Raw genomic sequence first — 11,727 nt, 5'->3', positions numbered from 1 at the left:
AGCACTTGAGTTGCATAAAGAGGATGACAATTACCAGAAGAGCCAGCGTCACAAAGACTGAAGCTGGTCACCCATTCTGTACTGCACTACTGAACCACTTTCAGCCAGTTAGTCTCGAATTAGATTTTATGACTATTTTGGGTTTTTGAACATGGATACAGTAAATGAATGGCTTTACATTAAAGCCTGATATATCAGCATGACCTCTAACAGCCTGTGACCCAGGTGGAAATACTGTAAATTAGTTTGACCAAAAATATTAAATTAGTTTGACTAAAAACAAAACAAAATTTTAACTTCAGGTCCAATCCAGAGTCTTTCAACAATATATCATTGTCTTTTTCTTCTTACAGTCCAATGTTAAAATTGTCAAGTGTGTATTTCTATATTACCACCAAGTGTTAGCCCATTTTTCCCTACATTTATCATTAAATAAATTTCAGACAGAAATCTGTCAAGGAATTGACTATTTGCAGAAAATTTTGTTATTGTTATATTTGGTGGAAAAGGCTCTAGTCTTTGAGGGAGCTCTGAAACAATCCCAGCAGCGACAAGCATTCTTCTGGAGAACAAAGCCCTCCCATAATATAAATATAAATATATATCCAAAATAGATTACATTTAAATTAACCAGTGCCAAAATATAGCACACAACGATTGGATGTTAGGAGTCAGCTGGCGGCCAAACTAGCTGATGAATGAGCAAGTTGTAAAGCATGAATGGAAACAGCAGATGCCAATCAGCTAATGCAAGCACTGATGCCAAACACCTTTTCCAGTGCTGTTTGTGAACCCAAGATTTTTTTCAGGCGGAAAGCTGGGCTAATTTTCCACCCTTAATCATGTGAATATGACTGCTTAACTCTTTTTACATTCTATTTATTTGCCTCCAAAAATACCCATGTCCAAACTGCGAGGATGTCAGCTGTAGCTAGCCAGCTATCACCGGAATATTGATTTGATTCAGTTCTTTTCCTTCAGTTAATCCCCCCTTTTTCCTCCCATGTCATTTTATTTACAGGTGACCACATACCAAATGGTGGGTGTACTCCTTTCCGCCAACATTTTGTGTTTTATTGCGTGTTATTTTGTCTCATTGAAATGAAATTTCTTCATCAGTAACACAACATTTGTCTGACTCTCTCCTTCACCTGGCCTCCCCCTCCCCAGCAGCGAGCGCCAGTTGTGGCCAGTGGGCATGGTTTTGGAGGGTAGCTCAGAGGCGCTGTGTCCCCCCCCCATCTCTGGAGCTGCGCCCATCCTGCAACAAGAGCCAGTCCTCGCCTCCTCTGAGCACAAGCTCACAACCCCACGACGGAGTCTTCCCTGAGGACAAGGAGCCCGTCAAGTATGGCGAGCTCATCGTCTTAGGGTGAGTCTTCATATTGTGTGTCTGCCTGTGACTATCCATGTGCTATTTCCAACTGCTGAACCAACTGCTACACTCTCATGAATGTGCTTTTAAAGCTACTATCCAATAGCAAAATCTACCTAGCACTCACTAATTAGCATGGTATTTTTTTGTTTTGTTTGATTAATCTGTACAAAAACCAACGTGGAAAAACTTTGATTTGTGATTTGATGGGAGATTGCATTCAAGGTTGTTTCTTGGCCTTGAGCAGTAACTTACTGGAGTCTGGTTGCCTGGAAACCACACACTGACGACAAGACTCCAAATGCCACGTAATAGTCCCCGGGTGATGTGCCAGCAACTTCTTGTTTTTGCACCTTGGTTTGCATACACTATAACATGCTAATTAGCGAGGTTTAGAGGTCATGCTTAAGCAGATAATTGGAATAGATAATGGATGGATGAATGATGGGTGTTGTTTTTATTTGTTTATCTATGAAAAGATTAATCAACCAGGACATGGCATGTTTATCAGTTAGCATCAGGTGTGTTGGTAGGTATATTTTTTTTAGCAGAAAAACTAGGTGATTACCCTTGTTTCCAGTCTTCATGCTATGCTAGGCTTACCATGTCTGAATTTAACAATTTAGAATTTTATTCCTTTACATAAACCAGAAGCCTATGCAGTCTAGAAATGCTAGTGACTAGCCAAACACATGAGATCCATTTGGTTTCTTGGCCCCACAAACCAGTAGCTTAGTTTGCAGAGTAAGTTGGACAATAAAACACACCAAGTTCTTTTCTAAGGTATTTATCTAAGTCAGTCAGTCAGCTCATTTGACTCCACACACAGCTATCATTCACACACTGAGTCACAGTGACAAATTTAAACCTAAAGCTTCACGAGGAACACCAAAAAGACAGACAAATGGACATGCCATAGATTTCATACTCAAGTATGAGAGAGAGGATATCTCTCCCACAGGGATGGTTATGGTGCTATTCCAGGCACAGAGACACAGACATATGCTTCCACTCCTTGACCATATTGATCCACGCACTGATGAATGATGAGAAGGGCCTGGTTCTCTGTCAATGTGATTACAGAGAGAGAGGGGGAGATTACCTGTCACTGACATTTTACAACATCCATCCAATCATGGCTTCTCTGTGGCCAACACAACATGACTGGAAGGAGCGTTGTTCATTATAAATGCACCATAGTATGGAATAAACATGGCTGGTTATACTGGATAACTCACCATTAAAATCATTAAATTTTATGCAGTAAAATAGATATTAGATAAGATAGATAATAGATAAGATATTTGATATTCTGAGCTACTAGTTAAACTACTAGAGGACTAGGTAGCAAATAGGGAGTGAATTCATATAACAAACTCTCTATGGCTAAGACTCGATATACAACCAGTCAGGAAACCTGTATCATTTTGCTGATATAAAAACCAGAAGACCCAAATGACAAAGGAGAAGCAACTTAAATAAATTCATGAGCAAGAACGGAATATCTGGTGAAATGAATTAATGTTATTTGTAATTCTTATACCTCACAGGCACAATGGGTCGCTGGCCAATGGGGACAAGGGTCGCAGAAGAAGTCGTTTGGCCCTTTACAAGAGACCCAAAGCCAATGGGGTCAAACCTGATGTTATCCACAATGTCTCAACACCTCTGGTGTCAAAGGTGAGTAGTCATAACACTGGTTTTAGAGTTCAGGATGTCATTCAAACTGAAGGGGTGTTTTTCCCCAACAACAGGCTGAAAAGAACCAGATTCTTTATGCTCAGAAAAAAAAAAAAAAAAAAAAAACCCAATCAATGATAAATGGAACAGCAGTGATTGTAGTTTCAAAGAGTTTCAATTTTAATTTCCAACTTCTGGAGTCACGCTCTAAAGTGTAGAAGTGTTCATTCACAGGTGATGGCATATGGGAGTTTAAAAAAAAAAACATATAAATATTGATTTTAATTTTACGTGTTCTCTTATGGAGGGTGGCATGGCGGTGCAGTGGTTAGCACTGTCGCCTCACAGCAAGGCTCTGGGTTCGAATCTGCCCGCCGGGGGCTTTTCTGTGTGGAGTTTGCGTGTTCTCCCCCCCATGCTTGTTTGGGCCAATGACAAAAGGTACACGAAGGCAACTGGACTTGCTTGTTCATCTAAAAGGCTACCTCAGTTCTGAAGAAGTCTTTTCGTCTAGCGCCACCATCTGGTCAAATGTGGAATTTGTTTGCATGCTTTGGTTTATGATCACATCCAAAACGAATGCATTCCCACCCACCAAGCAAATGTTCAGATGGTAAAAATGATCAGTCTTACCCATTAAAGATCAACATGTTAGCATTGGCTATATACTCTTAGCCTTATTTACTTGTTTTTTTGGTTTTTGTTTTGTGTAGTAAATGACCATGGTGAGCACATAACAATAGGGGTTGTTTGTTTTTTAAAATATATATAGTGTTGTATATACAATCTGTACTATTACTTAAATTAGATGTTCTCTCTACATCATAACAATAAGTTTTAATTATAAATGATATCAGTCATTGGAGCCGGGGTTGTTCCTCTAGAACAGGAAATGTCCTCTGGGTCGATTTTCCCGGAGGCTAGACCTTCAGCTCTCCTTGTGGCCATGTGACCTGGATAATGTATTTTCTATTGGCAGGCACTCAGCAACAAAAGCCAGCACAGCATCTCCTACACACTGTCACGGAGCCACTCTGTCATTGTGGAGTACACCCATGACACCAACACAGACATGTTTCAGGTCAGTGTCTGCACACACACACACATACACACACACAAATAAACATGCACATGTGCTATGCCAGCTGCCACCTACTATAAGAAGTAGTACACACAGAAAAGAAGCACTTTGGCTGACAGACATATAAAAACATCATGAAAAAGTACAATTATGAAAGAGAGAACCACACTTTTGAATCTGGCTTTTATTTTTTTATTTCTTCTGACAACAAACAAGAATTTTGGGAAACACATTTAACATCAGAATAATCTTTATTGTCATTCCAGAACACAAGTTGTACAGTGCAACAAGATTTTGCTTTTGGCTCTATAAGATGCCTGATAAGACAATATAAAACATGGATATTTTGACCCCATAGTTTATGGGAGGGAACTCTAATTGTGGCTGATTATCACATTTTAATTGGCACAAGGTTAAATGTGATTTTTAATAAGGGAAACAGCAAAGTTATTCTACTAAAGATACTAATAATAATTATCAATTGTAACTAATGCTTGAAGACATCAATAATTTATATTAGTATTGTTTTGTTATTGGGGGGTGGGGGGTATCTGTGTTCATGTGCAAACAAACGAGATACTCATGTTAATTAGAAAGCTTCAGATGCAGTGGTAGCCCTAGTTTTAAATTTTGGGCAGGGCCAGGCTAGCTCTTTCTTCCAAGCTAAGGTCAGGGTAAGCTAGGCTATAACCAAGTGCTGACAAACTCTCAGTCATATAGTCATACAGTAATGGAAGCTCTCAGCCATGTAAAGCCAGTGAAGAAAAATAACACACACACACACACACCATCCAGGGAGTGCAGAGGTGATCTGTTCGCACATTTGTCAGACGACTCGAGAATGCAGCGTCATGAGAGAGAAGCAGAGGGAGGGGAAGGAACAAGAGGGAGCGCAGGAAAAGAGAGTATCAGCCAGAGAGAGGGAAGACAAAAGACAGAGGAGATAAGATATACAAGAAAAGATGAGTCAGACCTGTCTGCTCTCAGCAGCTCACAGTTGTTTCCCTACCTACCTCCCTCTCTCATCATCAAGGAGATCCATAAAAAGCCGTCCAGGAGACGGAATCAACAGGGCTCCAGTCCAATCTGTCCATGTTTGCCTGTCTCTTTGCACTACATTAAAGGTGGTTGGTTCACCCACTTACAAAACACACATTTTCTCACTTACCTTTGGTGGTCCATGCAGGTAGCTTAGGTGTGGCTTGGTCGTATTATGGGATATCTGGGAAGGTTTTGTGTAGTTGTATGTTTTCCAGTTTTTGCCAAACTCTCTCCTTATTTTTTTGTCTCTGCAATTTACAGAATTGCGTCATACAACTGGGGATGCCCACAGATGGCAACGATACGTTTAGGCATTACATAATTGCACCACAGGAAAAATTAGCTTCACGTTTGGTCTGTACACACCTTAAAAGTGCACACTCTATCTGCTTTAGGAGTCCTCAGAGGCAGGCCGGTGTGCGATCTTTTTCACCACTGTTTCATGGTATCAGTGTTTACTCTCTGTTCCCTTAGATTGGCCGGTCCACAGAGAGCATGATCGACTTTGTGGTGACAGACACGGCGGGCAGCGGCAGCAGTCAGGGTGGAGGTGCGGCAGGGGAGGGTGGTGGCGGACAGTCAGCTCAGAGCACCATCTCCCGCTACGCCTGCCGCATCATGTGTGAACGCAGCGCTCCCTACACGGCCCGTATCTATGCCGCCGGCTTCGACTCCTCCAAGAACATCTTCCTAGGGGTAAGCGTTCTGCCTCCCCCTTGGGTGCCAAGCTTCTCCTGGTAAACCGTACACACAGGGATCATGGTAACCATGGCCACCATAGTGAGAGCAAACAGCACGGACATGGCTGTGCCACCCACGGGTGACAGCATAGCTGTGGGAATGGGTGTCAGCACATGTGACCTGGCTTGAGGGAGCATGGGAGCTGTGTTCTCCACGTGTGTGTGTGTGTACATGTGTGATTACATAATCAGACATGTTAAAACATGCATTTATAGCATGCATTTAATCATAATGTTCACCCATATCATTTTTAACATCAGCTCAGTTGAATCAAATGAGTCGAATTGTCATGACGACGATATTGCGACTGAAAAAGCTTGAAAAGTATTCTTGCTGCTGGTTCAGTTAAGTAGTTTGGATATAAAATGGAGATAAAATGTCTTATTTTCACACACAAGATATCTGCGTTCATTTTGATATATTTTAAAATGCGAACGCTTCTAAAACCACAGCTAAAGCTGCTGGGGTGGGCGGGGGCGGGCGTCTACACCATGACATGTAGGTGCAAAAGCCAATAATAGCCTTTCTCCTGACATCATGACTTCATCCCATGCAAGATTCATCAGGACCCCTAACAACTAGGCCAGCAGTCAGACAGAGTCGGAGAGATAACGTCAGCAACCAGCACACCACACACACACACACACATATTCCAGTCTTACTGTTCTCTGTAAGGACATACTTTGAAATAATGCATTCCCTAGCCCCTCACTCTGACCGTAACCATCCCAACTAAATGCCTAACCCTAAACCCAAGTCTTAATCCTCAAAGATCAGTTTCAGGTTGTGAGGATCAGCTAAAATGTCCTCACAACGATGGTTCCCGAAAACCAAATTTGTCCACACAGCCATAGAAAGACACAGGGCCATCAGGACTACAGGACTACATTTCCACTGACTGACATATGGAACAAATGTTGCAAATATTTCCTTTTTATTAAAAATCAGATCTGAGCCACCCTGAGTTTAGTTCACCTCTGAACTCAGTGATGGATGTGATGCAGATAAGACTGTTATTGTCCCGCAGATAAATAATGCATGATTTTGTGTGGGAAGACCTTAAAAAAAAAAAAAAACAATCCTTGAGCTTTCCATCATAACAGTATTTGAGACTGTTGATGGTCTGTGGGTTCTTGGAAATAATTAAATATATTCTCAGGCAGTCCAACAACTCTACGCAACGATGAGACGTTGTACAGTATAGTTCATAGCATTCTTCTTTGTGTAGCTAGCTAGTATTACTTTTTTGTTGTTTTTTTGTTTGTTTGTTTTTTCCCGCTTAAAATCTGAAAACAGAACATCCAGCAGACACAGAGCAACATGAAGCATTTATTTGGAGTCGTGTTTGTGCCCACCTTTTAATGTTCCACTGCATTCACCAGCTAGTCTCTAACTGCATCCATCTTCTGTCTTACTGGTGATCAGGTAGTGTACAGGGATTTATCTGAGCTTTTGCTGGAAACAAAATTGATGAGAGTGATGAAGGTGACCCAAACCACAAAAAGTCATGGACTGCAAAACCAAAACAATGAGCTGAAAGATGAACGAATGCTTAACAAGCTCTGAACACAGAGCTTGTTAAGCATTCGTTCCTCCAGAGCAGCAACAGCCTCAAAGAAATGTTCAGAACTAGATCCTCCAGGCTGTATTTTGCAGTATCCTGGCCCTTTAAATGCTTTGTTGTTAAAAATGAGGCTAAACATGGCAGAAATTTGCTGTTTCATTTCATGAGAGCTAATTTGTGTTCATAATACATCCTTTCTTTCTCTTTGGGACGGGTTTATTCTTAGGCGTGGGTGCATCTCTGTGCATTAGTCAGTAACAGTAGTCATTCTGTACTGAGCTAAATATAGCAGCAGAGCAAAAGCAACGTTGGCTGTTTTCTCGCCAGGCACCTCTGACATCCACCTCCACTACGGCCCTGTGTGCCTCCCCATCATTCCCTTCACCTTTTACGTCTGCTGCTCCGTCTGTGTTTTGCATGCGTATTTTATGTGTGTGTGTGTGGGAATCTCTTAGGAGCGGGCTGCCAAATGGAGGACGTCAGACGGCTTGATGGACGGCCTTACCACCAATGGGGTGCTGGTGATGCACCCGGCAGGGGAGTTTGTGTCTGAGCCAGCTCCGGGCGTCTGGAGGGAAATCTCGGTTTGCGGCAACGTCTTTGCCCTGAGGGAGACCCGCTCAGCCCAGCAGAGAGGAAAACTGGTACGATTAACTCAATGGGGGTCTTATGTTTGCTTCAATGTGGTCGCAAAGGGTTGATGTTACCGACCTTGACTTGACTCGAGACCTTGAACAGGCAGGGGATTTCTGTGAAAAATGGTTTGTCACAACAGGGCAGTCCCAAGATAAAGAGTGTGAACAAAGAGCTTTATTACATTAGTATGAGGACATGCTGAAAAGATAGATTCATTTTTGTGTACCGTTTTGTGCATACCATTACAAGGATAGTGTGATGAAAGGAAGTGAACACCCTCTTAATAAGTGCTGTTACAGAACGTTCCTGTCCTACGTTTAGTACTTTTCAGCCTTTTAAAAGAGAGAAAGAATATTGTGTCCCTTTCCCCTGCTGGTGTAAATGCCAGCAGGGGATTGTAGCGCCTAGTCTGTGATTTTTGAATCTTGTTGGTACCACTTTGTCCAAGCATTTCCTGTCTCGACCTGAGGCGCTGCCAGCCACACAGCTAGCACGAAACGTTTGGATGCCCTTCAGTGCAAGCATGAAAAAACTGCATCATACATGGAAAACTTTTTAGCTGTCTTAATGATGATACTTTCCCTTCTTCTGTACCTCTCTTAAGGTTGAAAATGAGTCCAATACCCTACAGGATGGTTCTCTGATTGATCTGTGTGGGGCTACCCTGCTGTGGAGAACCCCCGCTGGACTGCGCCACACCCCCACCCTCAAACAGCTGGAGTCCCTTCGCCAGGAGCTGAATGCTGCCCGTCCACAGTGTCCAGTGGGGTTCAACACTCTGGCTTTCCCCAGCCTGGCCCAGCGTGAGATCGTCGACAAGAAGCAGCCCTGGGTCTACGTCAACTGCGGCCACGTGCACGGCTACCACAACTGGGGCTACCGCAAGGAGAAGGGTCCCGCTGGCCCAGGCGGAACAGCGCCAGCCAGCACCGGGGAGAGGGAGTGCCCCATGTGCCGGCGAGTGGGCCCCTATGTGCCGCTGTGGTTGGGCTGTGAGGGAGGATTGTACCTGGATGCCGGGCCTCCCACTCATGCTTTCTGCCCCTGTGGCCATGTATGTTCAGAAAAGACAGTGGTGGGATGGAGCCAGATCCCATTACCCCACGGCACCCATGCTTTCCACGCTGCCTGCCCCTTCTGTGGTACCTGGTTGACAGGGGAGCAGGGCCACATCAAACTCATCTTCCAGGGCCCCGTCGACTGAAGCCCAGACCCAGGAACCACTCAGAGGACGACGATGGACAGAGGTGGACCTTCTCAGTAAAGACTGTGTGCTAGAACATAAATCTGAACACTCGAGTGTGGGTTGAAAGAGAGGAGCACTGACGACAAGTACAGGGAAAGGACTGTTGATATGACGAACTGAAAGCGACATGCAATAGCAGATGCCAAGGCAATGAGGTGTATGGAGAAGATGTAAATAAACTGTGTTGAAATGAACATGCGTTCAGTCATCTTTTTGTTCTCCTCTTTCTGTACCTGCTTAGCCTCAGCAGTCCAGCGGCTCGGCTGCTCTTCATGTGTTCACATCTACCGCAGGTTTGCATGTGCGTAGCTGGATGAACGTTAAAGGGTAGTTCTGTTTGATTACCTGTTTTCATAGGTCTAAAGCTAACAATGCTAAATGCTACACGTGTCTCCATAAAGCGCAGGTTTGCTTTTTTTTGCTGGACAAACATCAAGCCCTCGCCCTATGAGAAGCCACTCCCCCCCATCCCCCGTAGGTGCAGTCAGCAACGCAGGCTATGCAGTAGTAAGCTGCAGACTCCACAGAGTGTCTCTAAGCCTTGCTCCCAGTTTGCAGCGCCCCCATTGTGCTAAAAATAACTCAAGGTCACCAGCAGCCCCGTGCCTCCCTACCGGGGGAGAGGGAGGGGAGAGAGAGAGGGGGCAGAAAAGCTGCACATTAGCGATTCAACACCTAAGGAAAGGTTATACAAACACTGATGAAGTTCCACTCCAAAGCTGCACCTTTACACATATTTTACAGCAGTCAGAATGCATGGTATTTTGAATTGGTAATAAAGAATTGTAATAACGCCGCCGAGAAGGTCTTCCTGAAGAGTGGATACAGAAGGGCAAGCTGCAGTCTCACCACGAGCCATGTCAGTGCCAGAACCAGAGCCTGGACAACACAATTTCCATTTGTGACACAGTGATGTATTTGCAGCCGAGATGCCTGCGCCTCCACATTATCTGCTTGGTGTGTGTTGGTTATTTAAAGGTCCCAGAGGGAGAAGCAGGGGTGCAAATCAAGGGCATCCACCGTGAATGACAGGCAGGCTGAGGGGAATCTACAGTATGTTAGCCGGGGTACAGGATGCTGAGGAGGGACTTGGTTTGTGTATGAGTGACCCTTACAACTATCAGTCTTTCAGTCAGTGTGCCTGAGATGATAATATGTATGTGTATGGTGTAAGTTTAAGTATCCTTCACATTCTGCCACAGTGTAATTATTTCATGCTACCACTAGGTGGGGCCAACACCTTACTTGTCGGATCATGCTTCAAAAGTTACAGAAATCTGGATTTAAATGAGCCCAGTAAGAGAAAATTAAGTCTCACTTGTTGCCTTTTATCAAATAAGACCTATATATCTATAAGGCCAAATAAACCGTCCAGTCTACTGATGTCTGTGGGTTATGGACCTAGACTGTACATAAAAATGGCCAAACAAGCCAAGAGCCTTAAAGTGCAATGTCGCTGTTGGCCACTAGGTGCGCAACAAAAAAAAAACCTCTGGCTCCATAGATTCCAATTCAAGAAGCATCATTTCACTTCTCTCATCAAATACAAAGTCAGTCATTTTTATCCACAAGTCGTTATGGTGTCATTAGCTAATTTGCTCCATCTGCTGCATGTTCTCTCCATCTAAAATAAATTCCCCTTTAATGAAATATACAGCCGTGGTTTGGTATATTGTAACTGGTTGTTCTAACTGTCATTTTTCTGTTATTGTTGTTGTTGTTTTTCGGTATATTTTAATTTTCCACACTACATAATGTGGCTCTTTGTGAGCCATGTTTAGAGTCACTGGCATTGTTTTCTTTAGGTGTGTGTGTGTGTGTGTGTGTGTGTGTGTTTGTGCAGTTGGTGGTTTCTGTGTGTATGGGATGATTAAAATTCACTTTCTTGAAGCTTCGACACCTGATTCAAAAAAACAAAAAAAAAATGGTTCATTACCCGAGGCTTCAATGACACAGTGCTCGAGTCGGACATCTAGTGGCCAATAAAATGAAGTGCAATCAAGATGTGTCATTTATTGGTTCATGGATTGTGTGGGATTTGATTCGCCATGCACATTCTTGTTCGACTACACTACATGTTTGTATGGTTTCAAGCTGACACAATAAAATACATATGTCAAATATATACATTCAATACATACGCTATATAATTCGACACGTGCGTTTGTTGTAGAAAACAGCGATATACTTCGCCTGATATTTTGTGTTATGAAAAAGCGATCATGATACAAGTCGAAGTCCCCAGATGGCAAATGTGATCTCATTCCAAATGTCTAATTCATGCGCTAAATAACACGCGGCTCTGACGGGGATCGAACCCACGCGACATTGTTGCAAGACAACTAAACCAATGACAGGGTTTC

The 11,727-nt window shown here is 43.3% G+C and overlaps 1 protein-coding gene across 1 annotated transcript; it reads left to right on the top strand.

The window, feature by feature from the left end:
- The first annotated feature begins 1,177 nt into the window (after positions 1–1,177).
- Positions 1,178–9,524, top strand: peli3 (pellino E3 ubiquitin protein ligase family member 3). The gene is given in 7 exon segments (XM_041031159.1): positions 1,178–1,231; positions 1,233–1,372; positions 2,926–3,055; positions 4,035–4,136; positions 5,652–5,873; positions 7,938–8,126; positions 8,723–9,524. Coding segments are annotated over 7 exon segments (1,416 nt in total). The 5' UTR covers positions 1,178–1,198; the 3' UTR covers positions 9,323–9,524.
- Positions 9,525–11,727: the final 2,203 nt, after the last annotated feature.

Source organism: Toxotes jaculatrix, chromosome 23 (genome assembly GCF_017976425.1).
Source record: "Toxotes jaculatrix isolate fToxJac2 chromosome 23, fToxJac2.pri, whole genome shotgun sequence".
NCBI lineage: Eukaryota > Metazoa > Chordata > Actinopteri > Toxotidae > Toxotes > Toxotes jaculatrix.
This window is presented reverse-complemented; position numbering and strand designations above follow the sequence as displayed.